Source organism: Symsagittifera roscoffensis, chromosome 3, assembly GCF_963678635.1.
Source record: "Symsagittifera roscoffensis chromosome 3, txSymRosc1.1, whole genome shotgun sequence".
NCBI lineage: Eukaryota > Metazoa > Xenacoelomorpha > Acoela > Convolutidae > Symsagittifera > Symsagittifera roscoffensis.
Genome location: NC_087064.1, coordinates 26,783,381 through 26,810,908, shown reverse-complemented (window position 1 = coordinate 26,810,908; position 27,528 = coordinate 26,783,381). Strand labels below are relative to the sequence as shown.

General features: G+C 36.0%; 3 protein-coding genes across 4 annotated transcripts in view; 1 reads left to right on the top strand and 2 right to left on the bottom strand.

Moving 5' to 3' along the window:
- LOC134841275 (rho GTPase-activating protein 18-like) overlaps window positions 1-27,528 on the bottom strand; it is a gene marked incomplete in the record, with an annotated part of 195,183 nt that overhangs the window by 91,772 nt on the left and 75,883 nt on the right.
- Window positions 1-27,528, bottom strand: part of LOC134841276 (prolyl 4-hydroxylase subunit alpha-1-like) — a 538,710-nt gene that overhangs the window by 435,308 nt on the left and 75,874 nt on the right. The gene's annotated exons all lie outside the window — the stretch shown is intronic.
- On the top strand, window positions 15,560-27,148 carry LOC134841911 (uncharacterized). Of its 2 annotated transcripts, XR_010162473.1 has the most exons (5): window positions 15,560-15,934; window positions 16,439-16,627; window positions 18,741-18,850; window positions 19,602-19,853; window positions 26,916-27,148. XR_010162473.1 is itself a non-coding variant. In XM_063857982.1 (4 exons), the coding sequence occupies exons 1-4, from the start codon at window positions 15,878-15,880 to the stop codon at window positions 19,798-19,800; spliced, it is 555 nt and encodes a 184-aa protein (XP_063714052.1). In that variant the 5' UTR covers window positions 15,560-15,877; the 3' UTR covers window positions 19,801-20,696. The 2 variants fall into 2 exon arrangements, 1 of the variants encoding a protein (XP_063714052.1); XM_063857982.1 differs by lacking the exon at window positions 26,916-27,148 and having other exon boundaries at window positions 19,602-20,696.

Sequence of the window (27,528 nt, the reverse complement as noted above, 5' to 3'; positions counted from 1 at the left end):
TTGTTTGTGATTTACGTGATTGACCTCCCTGAAACTCTCTTCTATGCGCAGACAACGCAAAATTCAATTCAGCCCGACAATCCGACGCAATTTTTGTTAACACATCAGCATTGTTTTTCAACTCGAACTTTCACGTGTGAAGCGATGAAGTGACTACCACAATTTACATGTGAATGTCCCAAAATGTGCACATTTATCTTCAACGAAATCCGAAAAATACTTCTATTTTGCAGGAAGTCAAATACCTAAAACACCTCAACAAAAAAGACTTGGATATAATGATTTCATCCGATCTGAAGTGGAAAACACAAATTCAAATGGCCACTAGCAAGGCTCTTCGAGTATTCTTCATGCTGAAACGAAGTTCTCCATTACTTTCAGCACCTGTTAAGCTAAATTTATAAAAATCGATGATGCTACCGAACCTAATCTATGGTAATACTTGTTGGTTTGCTAATGTTGAAAACACACGAAGTCTTGAAAACGTTCAGAAAAAAATGCTTGTAATGGTTTACTGGTAACTGGAACAACTGTTACAAAATTCTCCTCAAGACTGGCCAAATTTTACCCCTTTCGTTGGATCTACAACTTCAAGACTTCCTATTCTTCTCAAAGTGTATTTCGGGTTATTACGATCTTGATGTTTATCAATTCATGTGTTTGAGGAAAACTGACAGAACACTGAGGACTGACACTGATATGACCTTTGACCACACAAAGTCTTGGCGAAATCTGTGCGAGCAAAATTTTTTCTTTCGTACCAGTTCCCTAATTAATAGACTTCCTAGGGAAATCCAGTTCAATGACGCATCTGGACTAAAACACAGAATTTTACGGTATCTCTGGTTACACTTTGAGACGAACTACAACGAAATAGTCAGCAGCACGTGGAGAGTTTAGAAAAGGCAACCAGAGACGACGACAATGGGAGACTCTCCTTGTGCCCATCAATGATGGGCCGAATCCACATTACTACTACTACTACTACTACTACTACTACTACTACTACTACTACTACTAATCGCGCGTATTCAATCCCGGTTTCTCTTTCCTGATATGTAATGCCTCTGGTGTTATCAGTTTAGTTGTTCGACCAATCTGTAAATTCCCCACTAACATCTGAGCTACCTCCCTGAAATCTTCATTGTTGAAGGTGAAGGTGCAGGCCAAAAGGTAAGTCTGCTTTCTTAGGTTGTTCACTTCTAGTTGTCAAATTTCGAACAATTAGTAATAGGTCGGGGTACATCCACTACATGACAATTTAAAAAACACTCTTGAAATGAGGTCATTAGAAATTGCTGACTTAAGCTATCGTAAACATGAGTCTGTTTTTTCTGTGTTTTCTTTGAATGTTAGTTGAACTTTGTAACCTGTTTGCAAAATAATGATTTTGGTTACCTCTATATTGCATCATCAGCATTAGATCTTCACATCTTTTCGTTATTTGACAATGCATTAAGACTGTGAACTCAAACAAACATTTTTTGCACATTTTTGTGCATCTTCAGCTTTTGAAAAACTAAACTCTCTGTACAAAATGACCAAAAAATATAGAAAATGTCATACGCGTCATTATTTCAAAAGTTAAAAACTTTTTAACGAATCACAACTTCACAACTATTCTAAAACTATGTAGCAACTATTATGTAAAAAATTATTCAATTAGTCACAATGTCTGAGGGTTTCCATTTTTTTCGTTTTTACAATTTCGTTTTGTCGCTAATTTTATGCTAAGATGTCAGTTTTTCAAATATTTTTTGTTTTAGCCAAATTTTTTCGAGTCTGGAACTATAGCCTCAGTGTCAGTTCCCTTCATCTAAACTAGTCGCGCGTGTTAATTGCCAGTCTCCTTTTCCTAATGAGCAAGGCCTCTAATGTAAGTAACTTAAAGCTGCTTGAGACCTGGTCGAATATCTTCCAATTAAACTCCGACTTACCACTTTCACTACCACACTGCCTTATATGCTGTCCAACTGGGGTATCCTCTTTTCGCTGTTCCTCAATCCTTGTCGTGAGATGTCGGACCATCTGACCAATATAAATGGATTTGCAGCCACAACATTCAAGTCCGTACACCACTTTTGATTTCAGGTTGCTGGAGAAAAAGGATTTTAAAGAGGGCATATTGTTGCAATACTCGTCTGTGATTGGTCAATTTTAGAAATCGAGACCTACTATAACAAGACATACGAGTTTTAATTTTCCTCGTCGTGAAAACTATCTGCCCATTGATGATTTCCGAGTTGATGATCTGCGCATTGGTGATATCTGCACTTTTTTTGATTATGTACGACTGTGATTCCCCCGATATTGAACCATTCAGATGGGTGGTAATAGCTGTTATAATCACAGGGCTTCCTTTTCTCAGCCATCTTCTTTTTTTTGCCCTCCCCAATGTTGTTTCGAGGGCTTGCGATGCAACATGCGACGGCCAACTTTCCGGATAATGGTTAACCAACTACTGTTTACGGTTGATTTCCATCGCTTTATAATAATCTTCACATGTGGACGTACTGCGGAAAACCCGGTGAACAGTTCCTTCAATCACAGTTCTCTTGTACTGAAGGGGGGGGGGCGCAACTTCTAAAGTTTAGTCTGGTACCTGTATCTGTTTGTTTCTAACACCATCCACAGTTAATTTTTCTGTTTTTGTCAATACTATTTTGTAAGTCCAAAATTGCCAATTCCTAGATGTATTTGATGTTTCTATTGTGAACTGTAAAATTGGATGTAGTAAGTTTGCTGGCCGTAGCTTCTCATGGGGTTCACCCTTCACTGTTTTCACTTCATCGTCAACGTAATGGAGTAAAAACTTAGCTTGCTGCACTGACTTATTTTTCTATCGCGACGCTCTTTCTATAGTACCAGACGGTTTTACTTATTTTTCGATACGCATCATCTGATATATCACCGCATTTTACTTGATACCAGTTCAGCAGCATTCACAATCCACACGTTTTGACCTGTACGTGACTTTCTTATTGCACTCGGGATATATTCCAGTAAGAATTTTTTCGGGCATAAATATTTTGGTAATATCCCTCGATAGTGCAGTTTTGTACTGCTTCAGCCAAAGATTTGCTAAAATAATGGCAAGAGATTTTCCATTGCCAAACCATCTTTCTGAACGTACCATATTTCATTGCGCTTGAAGTGGACTCGACTAACTGCCATGTTCAGTAGTCTCTTCATGGTTATCCTAGCAAGTGATGGTGGTTCATCTTGCTCATACAGCTTCCTCAGAGCTATGTCTATTGCTTCTTTGAGTGGAACATTTGTAGACAAACTCTTGACATTTAAGAGATATCACATTTTCATTGGGCTCAAGACTAAGGCTCTCTTAGATTTCTCTCGCTTCTAGTGAGTTGGTTTCGATGTTTGCGCCGTCAATTTTCTCAAAAAATTTTGCAAGGTTCTTGTTCAGGTTATAAAAAGAGCTACCAGGAACTGAGAGAACCGGTGCCATCGGGTAATCTCTCTATGCACCGTCGCTGCATCCCAGTAGACCTCATCCTTGTGTGGAACTTGTCATTTTTTCAAATTTTTTTTTTCATAGCCAACAGTTCCTTGTCTGATATCTTTTTATATCTTATAACAATCGAATCAGTTTGTTTTCGCTGAACTGATTTGAATCTAATAAATCAGATAACTTGTTCTCGTAGGTATCCTTCCTCATTAAACAAAACCCAACGCCCTTGTCATACAGGACAGCAACTAATCCATTACTCTTCAAATGCTTTCTGGCCTTCTCAACGCCCTTGTCAGACGGTGTTTGTTTCACCCTTTTAGCATAGGCTTTTGCCACTGCTTGGATCTCACAAAGGGATTCCCGAAGACTTTAGAATTTTTGAGAGCCGAAAGAAATTTGTCAAAATCGGCGGGAAAGTGGGTTTCATTAACTTTAGACCTGACAGGATGTTTCGGCCTTAATCCCAATACTTGTTGTACCCAATCTGGTTGTTTAACATCATCAGGAGCTTTCACGGAACCCTCACCTTGTTCCCTAGAGGTCGATCTTGCTTTTCTGATAATTTCATTAGCATCTTTTGATTGGTCTCTTTAACTGTTGGTGTTTGTTTTTGTCCTCTGAGACTTAAGTATTTCATTACCGAAGGCTCAAATTTCTCATCTACACCCCTCTGTACTGGGCCTCTCGCCTTTTCTAGTTTGCCCTCGACGTTTTTCTCATGTGTCCTTGCCTTATTAATCTCGGTTCTTAGAATTTTCGTCTGAAAACTGTTTACCGCTTGGTTGAAAAACGGCCAAACTTCCGGTACCCTGAAACTCAAAAAATCGCGTATAATGTCGTTTTCTAGGCAAACTTTGAGGAATTTAACACGTTGGTGGCAGTTGGTAAATTTAACATATATGGACGCATAATCACGGACTTATTTCCAAATGAGTTTCTTTTTTAAAGTCCAAATCAAAATTGGAGGTGGGAGCACGACTTTGCCCATTATTTTGCAGGTCACGAGATATAAACCTCACGTGACACAAAGCCACAAATAAAACAATTCTATTTCAAGCTCACCGTTGAAGCCTCCCCGTCAGTCGGCCAAATTGTTTCCTCGCCTCTCTCCTCCAGTCTTCTTTTCTCGTTTGCGATTTCTTTTTCGTGTTTGAACGAAGCTTCGACAAAACAGCTGGCAGGTTGTTTTGGTGTTCGAACACAATCCGCAAAGACTTTAGCTCCAGCTGGATGTCCTGGTACAGTGCCCGATATTCGTTCAACAGCTCCGTTCTTGTCCTCCTCTTCGAAAAAAGACACCTCTTTATAGGAATGACAAGAATACCCAAGCAGACCAGCAGGTTTCTGATATCTGGTGTACCTTTTCTCTGACAGTATTCAATTGCGCTGATATTTGTCAGCGTCTTCGGAATTTTTTTCAAATCCTCTGCAGTGCAAGCTCTTTAATTGTTTGTGCGGTGGATGTTATAGAATTTTTGATGATATCGTGCCACACGAACACTTGAAGTTTTTCTATTGGAAGTGCCCTGCAGAGTAGGCTTGCGAGGTTGTTCTGTGGGTTCGTGGTGTTCGGGTTCAAGGAAAACCCCGGAATTGTTCGTTTTCCGAGTTGTTAAGTTGTTCCAGGCTGTGGTAGTAGGAGCTAGCAGCTACAATGTAAACCATTTCAATTCTAACAAGGTAAAATATAAAAAGATCAGAAAAAAAAATATATTTTTCCACTTGAAAAAAGGGGAAAAAATAAAGTTACGTCTCCTTGTAGAAAAGACTGTAAATGAGAATTGGCTCAACGCAGTAGGAATTTAAAATTCTAATTTCTTACAACATCTAAAAATTTTGAGAATGCATTAAACTTGTAAATTCAAACAATAGTTTTCGAGTTTTTTGTGCATCTTCAGGTTTTATAAATCTAACGTATCTGTAGAAAAACATCAAAAATTTTGAAACGTTCCATACACGTCATTATTTCAAAATGCAAAAAAAACTTAATCAATCACAACTTTACAATTATTGCTAAAAAATTTTGTAACAACTATTATGTAACAATTTTATTCATTTATTCACAATTTTCAGAGAGTTTTCAATTTTTTTTGCTTAGGCAACTTCGTTTTGTCGCTATTTTCATGCTATTGTGTAAATTTTTTCAATAGTTTCTGTTTTAACAAAAAATTTTCGATTCTGTAACTAAAGCCTAAGTGTCAAGATTGTAGGTGGGAGCAATGAGAAGGAAAATAACAATGGTTGAAGAACTCCTCTTACTGTCCAGTGGCTCGCTTTTACCCTCGATAGTTTTGCAAAGGGCGTCTGCTTCCACTTTTCAGGATGTTCAGGGTACTATTTATCAACTATTGCGCCCTGTCAATTTCTATAGTATTATCAAATTGCTGCAAATTAAATATAAAACTATGTACAGTGCCTTGGATAACACTACGCTCGTACTGATTTTGGGCGCAGCTCTTATAGTTCAGGGTAGTCGCAGTATCTGTTAGTTTTGACGCCAATTGCACGCTATTCTCTCAAGCTGCGACACACATGTGTTCAAATTCAAGAACGCTGAAATTCCCTTGGAATTTGTTCCTTTTTAAGTGAACTGAAAATTTGGATAAAGTGAAATGGCGGCATCGAGAACACGAGTTGGATCATTTTTTACTGTTTTAAAATTGTCGTCAACATACAAGTGGAACGTTTTTAATTTTGGAGTATCCTTCTCATTTTTCTTAGCGCGGCAGCAGTTTTCACAATACCAGCGTACCCCGACTACTGATCTGTATACATCTTCGGATATCTTCCCGCATTCAAGATAAAACTAGTTTCGGCATCTTTCGCTTTCAACCAATTAGATCTGTTTGCTACTTTCCTGCTGCAACATGGGCATAAACCGTTCTTGTCATCCGCTTGGTGTACCTCGTTTGCTATTTCTTGTTATGAAGCAAACTCGTACTCTTTCGGCTATACTTTTGCAAAACCTATAGCAATGGAAGCGCAAACATCAACTTGAACAAACCATGAACCATTAAATTTGAAATATAATTTGCTGACCGCCTTTTACAAAAGCTTTTTTTGACGCTCTTTGATCTTCAGGTGGAGGCTCCTTGCTGTATAGCATCTGAAAGGCAATTTCGATGGCTTTTTCAGTGGAACATTAGAGTTTAAACTTTCACGTCAAGAGATTTAATGAATTCATTTGGATCTAGAGCAGTGTTTTCAATTGTTTCTCTGGCATTTTTAGGGTTGGTTTCGATATTGACTACAACGATGTTGTCAACAACTTTTGCAAGCGCTTTGTTAAGGTTCTCATGTGAGCTGCCCGGCAGTAATAGAACAGGTTGTACGGGGCGTCTCAGTATTGTGTACTTTATCTAAACGGTACAAAGTGGCGGGTTGCCCCACTTTTGACCTCATCTGAGAATATAATTGATCACTTATTTCGTCTCTTTTTTTCATGGCAAGTAATTAGTTTTTAAATTTCTTATCAATTATCCTTATCACCTCATCAATGGTCGCTTTGTTTCAAAAAATGACCAAACTGCAACAGAGATTCCAGTTTTAATTAAAATTTTTTCTACACTTCAAGCGAAAGCCAACCCACTTGTCAAAAAGCACAGCCAGCAATCCATTTATCTATGAGATATTTCCTCGTTTTTTTAACGGCTTTGTCTCCTGGGGTTTGCCTTACTTTTTTGAATATGGCTTTGTCGCGGCTTCTATTTCCCATGCGACATGTTTTTGTTTTTCAATTGTGAGAAAATGTCGATATCAGTCGAAAAATGCGTTTCGTTATATGTTATATTTGTCTCAAATTGGATTCTTCGGACCCATTGATATCATTTTTCATTCGTATCCATCCAGGCAGTTCAATGTTTTCAAGCACAATAACTGATCGCTCATTTCTCCCCCAAGAGGTTTGTTTTGTCTCCCGAACAGTTTTTTTTCAATGGTTTTTTTTTGTTGTTGACTTAAAGCTTGCATCACTTTGACGCCTCACGAAAACGGATGCCCACAACTGTTCATCGATTTCTTTCTGCGCCAGCGATCGTGCCTTCAGTACCATCTCCTCTTGCCTTTTCCTGTCCTCATTAGCCCTTGACGTGTCAGTTTTTGAAAGTTATGCCTGGCTTGGTCCAAAAAAGAAACCGTTATCGGGGACCCAAATCTTCAAAAAACCGCTTTAAATCGTTTGTCAGACACTCACTCAGAAACCTCATTCTATGTACTGATACTGAAAACCTAAGCCTTCCACGATACATGCAATATTCATTTAAACATGGGCGGGAAAACGATGAATTATTGTAAACTTCTCCTAACTGAAACATTCCTTCTACATTCCAGAACGATCAAGTTAGATGAGAAATGTGATCAAAAGAAAAATGTCGACTGCTTTTACAGTGTGCAACATCAAGAACACATCCTGGAAGCCGTTCGCGGCGAAGGAAAAAAATACAGATTTCTGGGCATTTATTTCTTTTCCTAGCGACCGCTAGAGTACATATTTTCCTAGCGACCGCTAGAATACATATTTTCCTAGCGACCTCTAGGGGACGTATTTGCACCAAACATTCGTTCGGTTCAAAACTCTGTGGCGACTATTGAGCCTGAAGCAAAACGATGTAACTTTCGCCCGAAGTACATACGGACGGAAAGTAAAGCTAAATCCTGAAACGATTAGCCAGCGTCAAAAAGGAGCTTTACATGATTTTGACCGTTTCGACCATAGCCAATTCAACGTGGTTCTCATAACATCGGGTCGAAAAAATTGTTACTGTCTGAAGGCCGTTGGGCAAGCCGCGTAAATTAACTAGACTTACAGGCCACAATAATGAGCTCATTGCTTGGTTTAAGAATCCCCAGACCTTGAGGTCTCTCCTGAAACAGAGTGGATACCTTATCATTGATAAATTAACATATTAATTTAGTAATTATTTTTCTATTTTTTGTACAGTAGAGAAAATCAACCTATCCATCGGAGATGGATCGACTCCTTCCCTCAACTCCTATCTTCTCTATGAATTTTGATTTTATTAAAGTAAATTCAGGCCCTTCCAGGAAGCTGAAAGTTGTTGAGATATCAGTTCTCGAATAAAATGAGAGATCCTTCCGAGTTCGTTTTCTTTGTTGAAGAAGCTCCTTTACCATCCGGAATGGTTGTTTGCTTCACTTCTAGCCTTTCCGTTTGGTGGAGTCTACAATCGTTACAGCTCGGAAGACTTCTTTTCTTCCAATATCAGTTAATAATCTCGACGTAGTTACTGCCGTTTTTATCTATCTCGTGCGCGTTCTCACCACAAAATTTGTTGTTCCAGCTTTTGCGCGTTTTCAGAATTCATTTAGAAAATTGTTCATCGCCTCCCAATAACCTTTCTTTTTTTTTCATTGCAGTTAACGTCACTAATCGTCATTTTGAACGTATCAAGCGATCTTTTTCTTCCGATTAAAACCAGCACCGTTCTGGTCGTGTGGCGCACGATTGGAATTTTTGCGATAACTGAAAAACGGAAAACTGTAAATCATGATTTTTGCTTTTAGAAAACAGACAAAAACTGAACTGAAGAGACAAAAATTCGATTAATCAATGAAAAAAAGAAGCCTTCCAGTTGGTTACAATAGTTATGTTACCAATCGGTCCCCAGCTTATTTTACTGATGTCTTATCTGTGTGAGACTTTCATTTGCATAGTGTACGGCATAAGTCAGTTTAAAATGTGCACCACATGCACATATGAATGAGATTTTTGTCGATTCCCATCCGTATCTGAAGCATTTACCATCTCTCAATTCTGATTATTTTGGTTGAAGTTTTACCTGCTTTGTGGTAAGGCATTGAGACACAGGTTTCCTTATCACAGGCCAGGTCGATTGCATTTTATCAATATCTTTTAGGGAGTTAAAGAGATTTGATTTTTTCTGATTTGTTCTATGACTGTTTAATTTTTCTAAGGAATTTCTAAAGAGGCTAAGGAGTTTTAAAGGAGTTTCTAGAGAGGCAAAATCACCATTTGAATCGATTGATCGCAGAAGAAGAAGAAGAAGCCTCCCAGATAGTACCAATTGGTCCCCAGCTTACTTTAGTGATCGGGAAGGCTGAAAGCAAGAACAGCAACTCTTCCTTGTGATGAAAAGGACGCTTTTACCGCTAGCCAATCAAAAAAGGGCTTTATTTTCTTTTCCATCGTTCTCTATTATCGGAACACTCAGGTTAGAACATACTTCTTTGTGGCCATGTTGGTTATGCCTTGAAAACAAATTTAGCTTTTTGAATCATTCTCCAGCTATGATGAGGAGTGTTTTCATAAAAAAAAACGATCACTTTTGGTTAAAACTGTTCACTAAAAGCTATTTCTACGCATCGAAAACAAATTTTCTCAGAACGGATTAAAACCGGACTTTAACAGTAATTGTGTATATTAGAGGCTTTTAACTGTGGCTTCTAACCTTATTTAAGCAAAAAAGTGTTGAATAAGCGTTATTGTTTTATTTAAATTTTCGCTTAGTTTTCACAGTAAAAATGAAACATATCTACTAGAATTATTGAAGAACATATTTTTAGAATGAATTTTTCAGGACTCATATCAATTCAAGTTTTGACCTTTGTTCAGCAAAAAAAGCAGTAAGGGTCACTTCCTACGGTGGTAACAGGGAAAAATTGACTCAGGAAGAACAACCTTACTTTCAATGTGGGAGTACGTAACAGAAACAAAAAAGATGAGCATCCGCATTACGTTTGTTAATAAGTTTGCAAAAGTTTGCAATCGAAAAAAGAAAAAGACTAACAGAGGCTACACGAAGCAGCAATGCTGAGACTGTAAGATTTTTTCGAAAGCATATCGTTATAAACCAGTGGTCTTTTGGCATACCGCGTGCAGCAGAGAGGTGACAATCTGACCAAAGATGTTGACGTTTTGCATCAAATAGCGCTGAAGGCGAACCCAGAAGATCAAAGGATAGCTCAAGAGATCCATCATAGTCAAGTAAGGTTTGATTTCAAGAAAACAAAAAGAGGCAAAATCATTAAAATAACGAACAATTTAGAGCAGCCAATCACCCGGAAGCCGTAAATGGAATTGAGGAGCAAGAAAAAAACGCCACGGGTAACGGCCATAGGACCGGATGAAACAGTTGCCCTCATAGACTCCACGAACAGATTTTTGCAAAAGAAATCGATGGAAAATTACATTCGGAGAAGGAGACCTCATCGTGGAAGAATCCGACGCAAAGTGAATCGATAGAGAAAACGTGTTCCCGAGATCGAGCAGAAAGTCCCGCCACATAGACGAAAACAAAATTAATAACACAGAAGAAAAAACAACTATGACAAACGTAGAATCTGTAAAAAAAACTCATTGGGCTAGAGCTGACAAAGCTATTTTTATTTGGAAGCTGCAACCCCAAGATCTAAAAACACTAACGTAACCAAGAGACTCAACTAACAAAACTCATTACTCCAACGTTAACTTTCATCTGAACGGAAAAACAGATACAGTTCTTTCAAACAGTGGAACTAGTATTTCTTTCAAATGTTTTGAGTCGTAGACCCGGCTTTGAAAGCCGTTGAGCTTGAATTTGTGTACCAGTTAAATACTACTAGCTTGTAATTGAGAGCTAAAAAATTATTGACACCATCATTGGTATCAAAATGCATGTGAAACTAAAATCAGGAAAAAAAGCGTGTGCTGTTTTTTTAGGTTTACATTTCATGATAGACCAGTGATGCTCATTTAACAATGGCGACCACCTACTGTACAGTAACAAACAAAGTATAGCGTTACCTACATCAGCGCAAACAGCAACTGGGTTACCAAGCTTTTGCAGATGCAGAAGCAAGACAAAAAACAAGTCCAAATTGTTTACATGGACAAAGACGGACCCATTTCTTATATCAGAGAAGGTTCCATCGGAGAAAATGAGTAATTCGAAGACATATCAGGTCTAATGGAAGCCTGTATCTTGGTAAGCAAAACCAAGTATAAAATTTTTCGGAAGATTTTTAATTTAGAGGATGAAACCGATAAATTTTACCGGAGCAACACAGTTGCTCACTTTTACGATTTGGTAAATCAAATTCCGCGGACTGGTTTTATCATCAGCAGTTAAAGAAAACATGGTTATATGGAACCTTTCAAATTGGACGCAAATTGGACAGTGCGGAAAGATCATTACAAGACAAGAAGCGAGTACACATTATGCTTGAGAGTCATGAACATTTTTTTTCTCACTTCTTCACCGAGCTAGGAGTCTCGGAATGTTATAACGCAAAACCAAACTAAAAACGCTGATTCAATTTTTTTTAGACTGGCTGACTGAAGCTTGAATTTGAGAAGCGGAAAGAAGAAGATTGTGCAAAAATTCAAAACTTTAATCTAATTGACCAATTCACTTAAACTGGGCACCGTCATCTGTATTGGCACAATTTGGTAATAAGCAATAAAAAGATTCAAGTATTTTTTATTTGGAGATGAATTCTCAAAAAGATAGTAAAAATTGTCTGGAAACTGAGTTTTGCGCTTTGGCTGCCCTGCGAATCTTTGCGGTGACATAGGATCACATTTTATGTCACACTTGTTCGAAATCTTAAAAGCGCCAACAAAAAACGATGATAAAGCCCTTATGTTTGAGAGAATCTAGTAACTTAAAACTGGCTTTTAGGTCATTAATTTATGCGGGGATCAAGGATAGTTATCTTAGAAAAAACCTATCGTTTCGTGCTCTTTGTCAATTTATTTTATCCACGAGATCTCAATAACTAAAATGACTGCTGCTCTAAATGACTACGCAGGAAATCTAAATACTCATTAAAAATTTGAAATGGTACTGGTTACAATGGATGTTGAACAGTAACAACAGAAGGCATATTACGAGATAAAAACAATATTTAACAAAAAATATCGTGGAAGACAGGGCTCTACCTTTCAAAGGGACAGACAAAACATATCAAGGTTATCGAACCCCTCATAGATTAAAATATTATCATTCAATTAAGTGTTGTGTTCGAAGACAAAAAAAAACAAAAAAAGCTGAAAAATAACTATGTTGGACAAAAATAGTTCCACTAGCGACCAAGAAGTAACGCTCAGTGGTATAAGCAAAGCATTCTTATAAAATCGCTGACAGAGGATCAAGGCAAAAAGCAACCCTTTTTAATGTTGTGGAGTTCCCAATTGCGAAATCGATGGTAGAACAACCAATACTATCCCCGCTCCGGAGATAGAAGTAACAACATCGAATAGGGCTCATCCCCGCAAAAATTTCCTATTCAATCGAAAGGTATGGGCATAAAAAAGAATACATCTGAAACAAAAGTACCACAGCCTCCAAAGCGGCATAAAAACCAATAAAAAAGCCAAACCCTTTATTAAAAACACTTCGGGAAACGTTGGCGAAAATAACAAGCGGTTCAATACCAGAATATAGCAAGGTGACGTTCAGCGCCTAAAATTTTTCTGTGATTGTATGTCTTACAGAGATTGAGACAAGACAATGCTAAAAACTAAAACGATGTTGTGTTATAATGTTTATTATAATGCGAAACACAAAAGGATAAAAATAAGGTTTTCTTTATATAATTCATTTAGAAAGAAAATTATTTCCTTACTTATTAACACCAAAGCTGATTTAATTATAACTTGAGTCAATTGGCAGGCAATTTTCCTCACAACTTCGAAGTTCTGTTGATTTCCAAAAAAGAATACAACAGTACCATCTGTTTTTACATTATAAACAAGACTGCTCGTATCAGGGTGAAGCCCTGAATGTTCCAACTGCCTTTTAAGGTCTATGGAGCATAGTAATAACATAGAAAAACTTAAGTTCTTTTTTTTCAAAACTTTGGGATTTTTTTTTTGAAAATCATCACCCCACACACCATATTAAGTATAACAGGATAAATTTTGCTCCTTGAAACAAATCAATTAAGGCAAATAAGCTTCTTTCAACCAATATGGAACTATGTCTCAGACGGATTAAATCTCCGCTTACGCGTTAAAAGCGTGAAATATATCGCGCGTTAATTGTCCCATTTGGCCAAAATGGCAATTTTTTTTTAACCCCAATAACTTTACGAAAAATGATCACAAGTAAAATATCTTTTCAAATTTAACCCCAGGACAACAATACCTTTCGAATGATTTAAAGAAATTCCGTCAAAAATGGCTAGTTTAGAAGTCAATATTTGTCTGAAGAAAAAACACCCACCCCGAGCAGAAATATTCCGTTACTTTTGTTACGAAAGTCGGAACGATAACATCTGGATTTTATTCGCTATCTAGCTCAGCTAAATTCTTAAAGTACAATTAAAATTGTTTGAATTATGAAATTTTGTTTGGCTACTACGTAATTTCAAAAAAATTTGTGTGTTGATTTCAATTTTTAAAGAACGGGTATCCTCAGAGGTAATTTTCAGAAATTTTATCCCAACCAAAATTTTTTTTATTATTTAAAGTGTTTCTCAGTCCACCATGAAATTGCGTGCAATAATTATCCCAAATTGGTCAGTTTCACAATTTTCAAACCTGAAAGTGCATGAAAAGACTAGCATGAGGAATATCTCATTTGAGCATTATTTTAAGCTTGTATTTACTATTTTTTTCAAATGTTGGTCAAAATGCGAGCTTGTTGCAAGTCGCTTGAAAAGTAGATGGATAAATTTCGAACTATAGAGAATTTTTGTTCATTTTTATTGTTCCGACTTTCGTTACGAAAGTGACGGAATATTTGTGCTCGGGGTGGGTTTTTTTTCTTCAGACAAATTTCGACTTTTCAACTAGCCATTTTTGACGGAATTTTTTAAAATCATTCGCGCTATTAACGCGTAAGCGGAGAGTTAATCCGCCTTAGAAATCGTTCCAAATTGGTTAAAAGAAGCTTATGTGCCATAATTGGTTTGTTACAAGGAGCGAAACCTATCCTTTTGTACTTTGTATGGCGTGTGGGGTGATGATTTTCATAAAAAATTTCAAATTTTAGAATTTTTTTTGAATTTGTTTTATTTCATTGAATTTTTTAATGTTCTTAATGCTCCATAATCCTTAAAAGGCAGTCGGAACATTCACGGTTTCGCCCTGATACGAGCAGTCTTGTTCACATTTAAGCTCTATTGCTATCAAAAAAACTTTCATTAAATCAAACGAAATACCTACAAGACTACTGGTATACTAGGGCAAAACTCTGTACTTTGAGGCTATTTTTTTTTTGTAAAAAATATATAAAAAGTGGTTTTTTCTTCATTTTTTTAAAAAATTTTATCCCCCCATCTATTATAGTTCATAGATATGTATTAAGCGTCTCCTGTCCTAATAATGAATCCGAATGCCTTGCATCAGTTCAATTTTGACCGATATACTATGCCGCTTACGTGCGTTATAATAACGCAAAAAATCGAGCGTTATTTGTACTAAATCGTCTGATTAGTAATTTTTACCAAAAACTTTCTCAGGAAAAAAGACCATAATTTTGAGCCCCGGATAAGAAAACTTTTCAGATGGTATAAAACATTGCCGTTCAGTTAGTATAAAACCAAAAAGTTTAATTAAAATTTTGCCTTATAAAAAGCCACCCTAAGCAAAGTTAAAACCCCATTTGGATAAAATAGAAGTTGGGAACATAAAGTTTAGAATTAGAACAAAGCCAATCTCCAATATCGCTCTTTGTTTTCAAGCTATTCATATCAAATTTCCGAGTTCATCAAAAACGCAAAGAAAAGTTCGGGGGGGGGGGGGAGTAATGCACGCCAATTTGGACTGAACAAAAGACACCACCACCAATCATAAAAACTCCGCTACTCTTTGAAAGTCAGAAAGAGAAACCACGGAGCCATTTGTTGTTCTAAGCCACAATTTTTCAAGGCGATAACTTTTAATGTCTCATCCTCAATTAGTGTTCAATATAAATAAATAAATAAATAAATAAATAAATAAATATAACCACCTTCGCCACTGCTCACGCTTAAAAAATGCACTTGGTCCCCATTTTTTAATCAAGTTTCAGCCTGTTCTGTCGCTACGAATAAAGCAGTATTGAGCATCCTGTTTGCGTATTTTTTTATACGCAGCCGGCAGGGAATTTTAAACATATATATTCGTTTTCCATTCCTTATTTGTTTAAAAATTGGCAAAACTATACATGCAGCTTACAATTTTGCACCGCTATACAACGCTTTTTAAAAACTGAGTCAGCTCGGAATCATTTCTATCACTAAAACACGTTTGGTAAATTCCATTGAAAAAACGTTGTAGGAGAAAATAATATATGAAATATATTAGCTTTTCTGAAAGCAAACATAAACTTAAAGACTAATGTAATGTTAACCAGCGTCATTTCATATCAAATTATCTAGACAATTTTCAAATTTCTTGACTTCACTGCTTTTCTTATTTTTTAAGACAACAAAGAGAACAGACTCCTCCGATATTAAATAAAGATGGCTCAAAAGAGAAACGAAGAAATAGCTTACTTCTCGCTCTCCTGTATTGTCCAGGTGAAATCTTCATATATTTTCCAGTAGCCTAGTCGGTAGCAGCACACTATCTTTTTAAAATTTCTCCTGAAACTTTAACGATGACGACTCAGGGTTTTAAAGCTAGCATCACACAAAGGGTCGCCTTTATATAATTTTACACTAGTCGACACTCATTTTTGGCCGACCAAACAAAAAATTTGCAAACGATCCAAATTTTTCAGCCACCCGAGCAATTTTTTTTAAAATCGTCAAAATTAAATTTTTGAGCTCCGCGCAAAACACGATAAAGTATATAATAATTTGAAAGAACTGAAGAAACCGATATTGGCTGAAATTTAAAAACGCCAAAAAAAATTGGAATTTTTTTTGAAAATCCGCCTCCTTCCGACAAAACTTGAAAAAATTCCGAGAAAAGTTTTCTAACCATTCGGCAAAAATAAAAAATTTCAAAGGTTATTGAAAAATCAGCCCTGTTTGACACAATTGGAAATCGGTCACAATCAGACGCTGGTACTTTTATAGGTATTGATCATAATGTGCATGTGTATGGCGAATACTGCCTACTGGAGATTAGACCAGCAGTTGGGGGAGGGGGTGACAGAACACAGGGTGGGCATCTGGCAGAACTGCATCAAGACCGACGGGGAGACCAACTGTGAGAGATACAACCCAGTCAACAGAGCCAGACCAGAGGAGAAGGCACACCTCAATGTAAGATGTCTTTTGAAAACCCGCCTCATGGCAGAAGACCATATCGTATAAAAATGAATCATATCGAAAAAAAACTTGTTAAAACTCATTTTTGTCTGACTATAAACGTTTTTTATAGGCGCATTTAACCCCCATTTATAGTAACTTTATGGACCAGTTTGCACGAAAAAAGGATATACAGGTCAAAATTATCCAAAGAGTTTTTTTGATTTTGCATGCAAAACATGAAACGCATTCGCGAGAAGCCTTTAAAAGTTGTATTGAAAGTTTGGCTGAAGAAAAGTTAGAACGTGCAACTGGCGTTGGAAATGTAAATCCATAATCAAATCCATTAACTCTTTTTTTTATCTAAGTAAAGAACGTTCAGTTTTTACAAGAAAAACTTACTTAGCTTTCAGTTTTTACCTCTAATTATCAGCTATAAATTTATTGAAGGCCAGAAATTGTTACATCAAACGATCTCTTTGTGTAGTTGCTTGCATTTTTGGTAAACTCAGCAGCTGTTTACAGTCAGAACGAGCAATTGGTCTAGTTTGAAAGTCTAACAAGACCGGGGGTTAAGAAATTAGACGATAAGCAAATTAGACGTGACCAACAAAGATGAATTTAGACGTTACATTGTTTTTGCAAAACTAGCATTTTAGACGGAAAGCAAAGGGCTAACAAAACGTATTGCTTAAAAGAACTTTTCATAATTACAAAAATAATATATGATCACATTACATTGCATATCAAAATATTTATCTCAATTGATTTATAAAATGTTAATTTGAAGATTATGTAACATTTTTGAAATGCATAAATTATACAATTGAGGCATAAGAAAAATGCGGAATGGGAAAATTGCGGCATGTGAAAAATTGATTTGCATATAAGAAAACTGAACGAAAGTTAATTGTAGTCGGTAAACAAATTTCAGACACGAACAATACAATTACGTCTAATTTCCCATTTTTGCAATTTTGCATCGACGTCTAAGTTCGTTTTTGTTGGTCACGTCTTAATTGCTTTTCGTCTAATTTCCAAGGCCCCAACAAAACTGCTCATATCAGGGCGAAGCCTTGAATGTTCCGATTGCCTTTTAAAGTCTATGAAGCAGTAATACCATGAAAAAACTAAATGTAAAAATAAAATAAAATGAAAAAAATTTTGTAAAAAAAATTTGAGATATTTTGAAATTTGAAATTTGAATTACTTTACCAGCTACATATACAACGCCAAAAGCAATATATTATGCCTGGAGGGAGATCCTAAAGAGCAGAACTGCTCATCGAGTAGGAAATCCTGGAGAGTAAATAGAAGACAGCCAGCATCAACTCAACAAACAAACAAATCAATTTAAAAATCATCCCCCCACACGCCATTTTAAGTACAAAGTGATAAATTTCGCTTCTAGAGGAGATTAAGCGGAGATTTAATCCATGTTAGAAATCGTTCCAAATTGGTTGAAAGAAGCTTATTTGCCATAATTGATTTGTTACAAGGAGCGAAATCTATCCTTTTGTACTTTACATGGCGTGTGGGGTATCATTTTCACAAACAATCTCAAATTTTAGAAAAAAAAATAATTTTATTTTATTCCATTTATTTCATTTATGTTCTTACTGCTCTATAAACCTTAAAAGGCAGTCTGAACATTCCTAAAACCATTGTAGCGAAGTACGTTCTACACGGGTGCCTCGAACAAAGAGAATGTCCCAAAATGGTACCAAAAAAGGGAACTATTTTGGCGGCCGTGCGGTTGAACTGCTGAGGGCAACATCTGTAGGGTAGCGTCCCGATGGGGTGCATTCTAAAAGATTTTTGAATACTTTGTCGACGTCTTTTTGGATCCACCAAACTGATTTCCCGAGCTCTCCCAAAACACTATCAAAAATTTTTCTTGGCAGCAAAGCAGGCTACTCTTGAAAAATGCAAACGAACAATTGAGGTTTTTACGCACTTTTTATGGAAGGTTTTGAATTAAAAAATTGCCTTTTATGGTGCGGGCGGGATATTTAGCCAAAAAAGAACCTAGAATGTACCAAAGGGAAAAGCTTTTGATCGATTAGAGAATCGAACCCCCCTCCCCCAAAACCAGATACCGATTAACTTGTTTTGTTTGTTTGTTTAGGCTGCCCGTTCCTTTGTCATCCTGGCCATCCTCACCTCCTCCCTCGTCCTCCTCTTCTTCCTCTTGGAACTCTGCAACCTCACAGGCTCATGCGGAAAGTTTTGTTCCAGGTATATATTAGCTAGTTTAGTTTTCTATAAAAACTACTCGCGAAACTAAGTAAAAATTAGTTAGTTTACTTTTACATAAACATTTTTTTGAAAAAGACAGAAAAATGAACAAAAACTTGTATTAAATCTGAAAACGGAACTGGGTAATCTGAGCTAAAACATAGTAGAAACTTGTGTAACATAATCTGCTCCTATCTCTATCAGATCCTGAGTCAGAATCAGATTGTAGTGAACCGGGCCTGAAAAGAAAACAATATTTTACACACCAAAATTAACCACTATGAGATATTTTTGAACCTTCTATTTATAGTTCCAATGAAGGTTGAAAGCTTTTTGATATATTCTGGAGATTTTTCTTCTGAAATTTTTTCTTTCCTTTTCTTTTGCTATTCTTTTGATATTCTTCTAGGATTTTTCTACATTATATCACATTCGCGCGGAAAACCCATCATATGCCGTAGTCATGTGGTGGCGTATGGTCTTAGCATTAGGTTGGGTGACAATTCGTAACAAGGCATTGGCAAGTAGAATACGCTTGCTCCACTTCGCTCCGCCGCGCTTACATCCGGCACCAGAGGAATACTGCGCTTGAATCAGTGTTCCCCGCTCAATTTAATATTACGAAGTTTCACCTTACGGTAATCTAATTAAAAAGGCACAAGACCGTAACCTAGTTAAGATATCTAGATTTCAGCATGGTTGTAGCATAATGAAAAAACAACACTTTTCCTATCCGAAACATTGGTTGCAGGTATGGCTTTGTGTGTGTGTTGCTGATCCAACTGGCAGTGGTGACAACAGCGTGTTCCTTGTGCCAGAGCTACTTCAACAAAAACTACAGCAGCTTCAGATTGCACCTGGCCGGGTGGCTGGCCTGGGTCGGGTTCATCCTCTGCTGTCTCACCCAGTTCGCATCCTTCCTCTACCTCCGATACCAGGACTACTGGTGACTCACCACCAGTGCACCCAAAGCAGGACGAGCAATAGTCAAGCAATAACAACAGTAACAATCAGTCCCTATATATCTATATATATCTTACAGTTTTCTGAAATAAAAAAGTATTTTTCGTGTAACATCTTTGGGGTCGAATTTTGGAAAAGGTTTTAAAATTATGTTAACATAGCGAACTATGGTCAATCCAGAAGTTTGTTTCATACTATCTTTTGTGGTTGCAATTTATCGTTATCCCCTAAAAATACTCATAGGTGATGTTGGGAACATGCGTAGGCCTTCTCTTGGCAGTCCAGTATATGATCAGTAAATGTGCTGGTCTAGCTAAATGTACATTGAAACACTTACACATAACCTTAAATCTTGGGTTAATTTGTTTTTTTGCATCTGCTTATTACCTCATACCTAAGAAATTCTTTAATTCTGCCAAGAAAAATTTAATTTCCGATCTCGAATTCTGGTCAGGAATTCCTTGCGAGATGCTCAAATAAAGTATAGATTTTCTAGAAATTCTTTAGTTCTAATCCAATTAATGGTCAAAAACTTCCTAAGCCTAAGCTATTTCTAATCAGAAAAAACTTATTTCTTATCTAATTTCAGTTTAGGTCCAGGTTGAACTCTTTTTTCCTAGTGGGCTTCGAAATAGTTGCGAAATAATAAGCTCACACGGTGACGACTTAAGCTCAACCAGTCTATTTTGAAATCTAAAATCACATTGTGCTACATCTGGTCCACATAATATGTGCTAATCAACAAATCTAGTTAAATGGTTATATGTTTATCTTTGCTTTACTGTTATAGATAACGCAAGCGCTTATTGTTCCGACTTTCGATACGAAAGTAACAGAATATTTGTGCTCGGGGTGCCCGCATCCAGTTTCAAGCGTTAATAATCGATTATATTACGATTTTAGTACCAGTCTCACTAAAATTGAGAAACAATCGATTTTAATCAATTAATAATCGATTATAATCTCTTTTTTTTTTCAAATCAAAATATAATTAATTACAATCCATTATAATTGATTATTTATTCGTCTATTTTTCGATACAATTATAATCGATTATAATTGATTATAATCCATTATTTTTATTCAAAATTCTATTTCGATAGTTTTGCACAAAAATCCATTATAATCGATTAAAATTGATTATAATCCCTTTTGTTTGTCCATTTTTGTCTTCGAAGTTGCATCTAAATTGCTTATATTTTATGCTTTTTGTGGATGTTGGTTCCTATGAAAAATGAGAGAAAATTTTTCAAAATTTTCCAATTAATTCATATTTAAAAGTTTTTTTTCCATTTCTTCCCCATTAGAGTTGTTTGTGATGCATATTTTAAGCTTTTATAAACACCAAAACATCAACAAATTGATTTAGTTTCATGATTGATTCGGAAAAATTATCTTTCATCTACCGCGAGAACCTTTCCAGTCATATGAAAGGATCTCCGTGAAACTTTTGTTTCGTGGTAAAACTTTGTGTTCAGACGAACCAAAGTGTTCAAAAGATCTCTCTTTTAGAGATTTTTTTATTGACACAAAAATAATAATCCATAAGATACAATTCGAGAATAGGAAGATTCCGGCAAAATAAGAGATTACAATCGATTATAATCGGTTATAATTGATTTTAAGGGTTTTTAGTAAGAACTATAATCAATTATAATCGATTATAAGAGATTATAATCTCTTGGAAAATATCACGATTATAATCAATTATAATTCCCTTAAGGACCTAATTTTGGTAATTATAATCGATTATAATTGTCAAAAAATCATCATAATAATCCGTTATAATCGATTATTTAAGCCTAAAATTGGATGCGGGTGGGTTTTTTTCTTCAGACAAAATTCGACTTTTTAACTAGCCATTTTTGACAAAAATTTTTTATATCACTCAAAAGGTATTTTTGTCCTGAGCTTAAATTTGAAAAGATATTTCACCTGTGATCATTTTTCGTAAAGTTATGAGGGTTTAAAGATTGCCATTTTGACCAATTTGGGACAATTAACGCGCGATATAATTCGAGCTATTAACGCGTAAGCGGAGATTTAATCCGTCTTATAAATTGTTCCAAATTGGTTGAACGAAGCTTATTTGCCATAATTGATTTGTTACAAGGAACGAAATTTCTCTTTTTGTACTTTATATGGCGTGTGGGGGGATGATTTTCATTAAAAAATTCAAATAAAAAAAATTTCATTTCATTTCATTTTTTAATGTTTTTACTGCTGCTCCATAAACCTTAAAAGGCAGTCGGAACATTCAGGGCTTCGCCCTGATACGAGCAGTCTTGTTGACTTTTGCGTGAAAAAAATACAATTTTCTCTCGAGCATGACTAAAACGTTTTTATGAGAGATAATTTAAGTAGAGGCCAATAAAGTAATTCGTTGTCGATGAAACTTTTTGAATTGTAATAAACTTTTGTGTGAACCATACTAACTTGTAGCGTTTCATAATGTTTACGGTATCCATCTGTCGAAAGTAATATGCGTACATTTATACGATGACTTAGAAATAGAATCGACCTCACTTTAGCAGAAAGGTTCGTAATAAAACACTAAGCTGCAGCTAGTGTAAACAAGAGAAAATCAATGGGTATAAAAAAGTAGCTGAAACCAGCCAAGTGGTTCGCCAAAATAACGGGTCTTTAATTCCTCCTCTTTAGTTTACAACAATCGTAATGATTCGAGTAGATATGATTAAAAACAAACTCGATACGGGTTACGTTTTTTCAATAAGAACACGCAAATCGACACGAGTACAATTGTTGAACGAACTTAAATTAAAGATCAAACACAAAAGTTTAAGAATATTTTACTAAGCGATCATTGCTGGTTGAATGCTTAGTAATTTTATCCTAAATTATAAGTCTCACCTTAGATCGTCAAATTGTCTTGACAAAAAGTAGAGTAGAAACAATAGTTAGAAAAGGTATGAATTAATTAGTTGGTTAGATACAAAGCACTGGGTTATTAGATTATATAAATGAATCGAACAGCTTAAAGAAATATACCTATGAGGGGAGGTTGAGCTAATCTTATTTTGTTCATCAAAATTTTATCGTCTTACTAAGGTCGGTGGCTGATTAGTATGTATGGTTGCCCTTGATTTTGTCCAAGTCAGCACTTCTGGTTGGGTCATCTGAATCGTCTTGCCGTAGTCCTTTGGGTACTTGTAGTCCAGACTTCCTCGGGTGTGCGTATCTCGAGTATCTCGATTTATAATTTTTCAAACTTAAAATGAGAATTTATTCTCTTTTTATAAGTGAAAAGTGCTAGATTAATTTTAGTGTTAGGGCAGAAAAGAAAAATTATTTATTTTTAAAAGATCTGACTGAAGAGAACTGACTTGCTGCTTACTGAGCAAAATGAAACACTGAAGATTTCAGGCCAGTCCTTTTGCTCGTAAGCATAAACCGGCGGCTGATTCAATCTTTAATTATTAAGGTTTCACCTGCTCCTTTGTTCTCCCTTTCTTATAAGGGAATTTTCAACTATTTTTTATTTGATTTTTTTCAAATCAATTATCTTCAACTTATTAGTCTTCATTGAAGAAAACCGCAGCCTTCAGTTTGTCTGATTAAAAATTCATATTACTTTCTCTGATGCATCATATTGCAGGTGCATCTATGCTAAATCAAAGCAAGGAGAATTGTAGTGCAGCCGGCAAGACTGCTAAATATTTATCCAGTTTGTTTCAAGTTAAGTTAAAAGGGACGTATTAATAATCGCCGCCCTTTTTAAATATTGAGCATGAAAAAATGAGAAAAATTGGACAAGTATTTAAAAAGGAGTGGATTTTCAAAACAAGATTTTATAGTCCAAATAAGAGTAAATCAGTCAATATCTGATTTAGTGAAAAGAGGCTTTAATTTAAATGGCACGCTCCAATTTAGAATTGGGTCGTTAAATAAACAATTAAGCCAATGGTCTTTTGTGTGTGTGTAGTATTTCGCAATACTACAACTCACCCCTTTTTTTAGAAAATTAAGCTGTTCGATTCTTACAGTTACCATGGTGAAAATTTAAACACTTTAATGGTTAAATACTATAGTTATAAAATTTAAAGAGAACATCAAACGAAAAAGTTATAAAGATAAGTTAGGTTTTATCTAGAGCTTCCTTCCGGCTTCTAGCTCCACGTTGTATGATCTGAGGATCGCTATCTTCCTTTGTGAAGCCTCGAGTTTTTGTTGCAACTTCACGATTTTCTTCTTTTTGATCTTGTTCTTGATTCGTAGTCTGCTCATTCCGTCCGTAAGTTGTTGAATGTCGTCCTGTTCTTCCTGTCTGTTTTTTACATGGTTCGGAAAAGCAGTTATTTCCTCGAACGGGATGGTGACTTGCGTGCCTCCTGCCTTGAGGATGTAGCCGTGTTCCTCCCTCTTCTTTAATTTCCAGAAGTTGTTTTCGTTCTTTATAACCACTTCTGGCTGGGTTATGAAGTCGATAGGCATCATCGCCTTATCCATTGTCGTTGAGTTGACAGTTGACGACTTCAATGAACGATGGCAGTTTCCATCTGTTATAATTTTCGTTTATTGAGTACTTTAAACTCGTTATATATTTTGGATTTTCCGTATCCAATTTGGTTTCTCTGCACTTCTGCAGCTCCAATCTTTGGGTTAAACTGGGAAAGTTGCGAGGGTTCTTATTTAACCCATCGTCCATTGACAAAGATTGAACTGCTACCGGTTTCCGTTGTTTCTTTCTGAGAGGCAACTTTCTTTTAAATTCCTCTGGTGCAGGGTCTGCATTTCTGCAGTTCCAGTTTAAAATCGGGTCGTATTTCATTTTGCTAAACATCAATATAAAATGACCAAATATTCAAAATCCCGAATTACATTCGGATATTAAGGCTAATTATCAAATGTTTGAACAATGAAGGACAAAGTGTAAAATTGTATATATATAAAAGGTGGAAAATATAATCTTGTGGTTTCACACAAACCCACCACGGAAAACAAATGAAGAAAAACGATCATGGTGTTTATTAACCACAGGAATAAAGCACTTCACAACACTGAGTTAAGCTCAGATATTAAACTTATGTAGTTAAAGCAAAAAATGGAAATTTGGGCATTAATTAACCCCTAATCTTAAATGTATGTCCACCTGGGGTCATCCACAGGCTTACCATGGGGTCCCCTTTTATAGGTAAAAGGGACTAGAAAAAACCGGGGGGAGGGGGGGGGGGGGTAAGTAGTATATAATATAGCATATTTAAAGGGTATTTTGTGTTTACTGTTGTTTATAAAGATATATAAATTGTGAGCTAATTACTGAAGGGTTGAGGTCTTACCAAATGTATAAGTGGAGAGGAATTGTATAATGATATCGGATAGTAAGGAGAATTAATTCCAGGGGTCGGAAAAATCACAAGGGATGTGGCATAAGGGACAAAATTGTGCAGTATTAGGGAGGCATCTTGTACAAATAGTGATACCTTGATGGCAATCAGTAAGATGTTGATAGCTTGCCATACTTTGGGTCTGGGTACTTCCCCAATTTGCGCTTTTAACCATACTATCGCATGAACAACAATAAACACAAAATACCCTTTAAATATGCTATATTATATACTATTTACCCCCCCGGTTTTTTCTAGTCCCTTTTACCTATAAAAGGGGACCCCATGGTAAGCCTGTGGACGTTAAATAACGACCCATTTAAATAACGACCCATTTAGAATTGGGTCGTTAAATAAACAATTAAGACAATGGTCTTTTGTGTGTGTGTAGTATTTCGCAATACTACAATATACTTAAGCCATTTCAATTTCAAGTACCCTTTTTTTCTCCTTTTCAACTTCAAGTGCTCTGTTTTTCTCCATTTCAACTTCAAGTGCACTGCTTCTTCTTTTCAACTTCAAGGGCTCTGCATTTTTTTCTTTTTAACTTTGTGTGCCGGATGAAGGGAATTCTATCGTAATTTAAACATTACCTGAAGTAACACAACAGTCAGTCATCTCTCAAAGAAACTTATTTCATATTATTTGGGTTTGATTGGTTGCAGGTTGTCAGCATGTGCATCGACCACAAAGAAGAGTTTTTCTAATCACTGTAATTCAATTCTATACAACTGGGGGAAACGGTATAGGTTGCTTTTTAAACTTTTCCACAGTCTTCTCTGTGGTAAAAAACTTGCGGGTACCTGCAACCAATCTATTTCAGGTGGCGTCATGTATATCAAAACAAAGTAAATGATTAGTTAAACCTAATCCACCAACAGAAATTTTATTTCATCAAAAAATTTGATTATTACAGGAGATTCTAAGATATTCTGTTTTTTTTTATCTACTCATAATGTTTACTGGAATGAATGGCTCTTTTGTATCACCCCACCTTTTGGCTCTTTTCTGTGGACCCTGAGTGGTGAGGGGTACCACATTCGTAAAAAAAATCAATTTTAGCTCATTGCGAGATCTACTCCAGTTTTTTTGTAGCACCCAAGTTAATTAAATAACAACTGAAACGTTCTTAATTTTTATATATCTAACGTTACTCATTTCAATCGTAGTTATCAAAAAACAAGACAGGTATCAGAATTTTTAGAATTTTTTTTTTTCAGAAAAGAATAGAAATAGTTTATTTCTAATTTCTAAGCTAATAAAAGAAAAAGATCATTTCTGTACAAAAATACGAGAAATCTTGGGTAAATAATCTTTATAGCATTTATATCTAGAAAAGCAGCCTATGCTTGGTACGGGTCGACATTCGCGACTCAAATTTCAATTTTCCGCCGCTCACACTCCTCTTCGTGCAATCTTATGCGCCCGCGACATAAGTTGCGCATCTCGACCCTGGACAGACTTGATTCGAAAAATTCCTCAGTTAACGTAATATGTTCGGACAAAGGGAGAGACAGAACCGACTAAACAGAGCAATCTGACCGTTTCTGAATATATTTTGCAAACATGTTTTTTTTTACCTGTAATTATTTTGTCCGAAAAACAAGCTTTTGCTTGTAAGTATCTCTTAAAAACTTAGTTTTTCTTTTTTAAAATAATTAGTACATCCAATTTATGTCAACTCTCTTCCAGCTTATGTTTGAAATGTTAGCAACCACAGGACATCGATGCCAAACTAAATTTTAATCTGCTTTCAGGTAAAAGAGAACCAAATTCGAAGCATGTTATTTTGAAACAAACATAAAACGGAGGAGACCTAACTGAAGTGCGAAACTGCAATAAAATATTTTGCTCTTATTTTGATGTTGATGTTGATATTGAAATTGGTACCTGTGACGATAAAAATGATTTAATTATTACTCATGATGATGATACATATCAAAATCTTTTATATTTAGTTTGTAAATGAAAACGCGTCTCTTTAGTGAATTTTAATTCAAACAAAAGTTTTTTGGTCAGTTGATGCCTTTAATGAGCTAACAAAAGGAATCTACTAGGGAAAAGCAGGGATGCTTTCCGTATCCACAAGCAAATTTAAAAAATAACATTCGAAACTAGAAAAGCAGGGATGCTACTCGTATCCACCTACAAGTTTAAACAAAACTGCTCGTATTTCTGGGCAAAGCACTGAATGCTCCAACTGCCCCTTATCTGATCTCGAACCAATTTGGAACAATAATGAGTGCGGATAATTAGTATTCGAGCAGCGATGCCGTCCCCATTTAGTGCACAGCAAGCATAATCGCTTGGCAGTCCAAAAATTTGCGGATCGATACCCATACGCAGTCAACCTTTGAAAAATTGATCTGT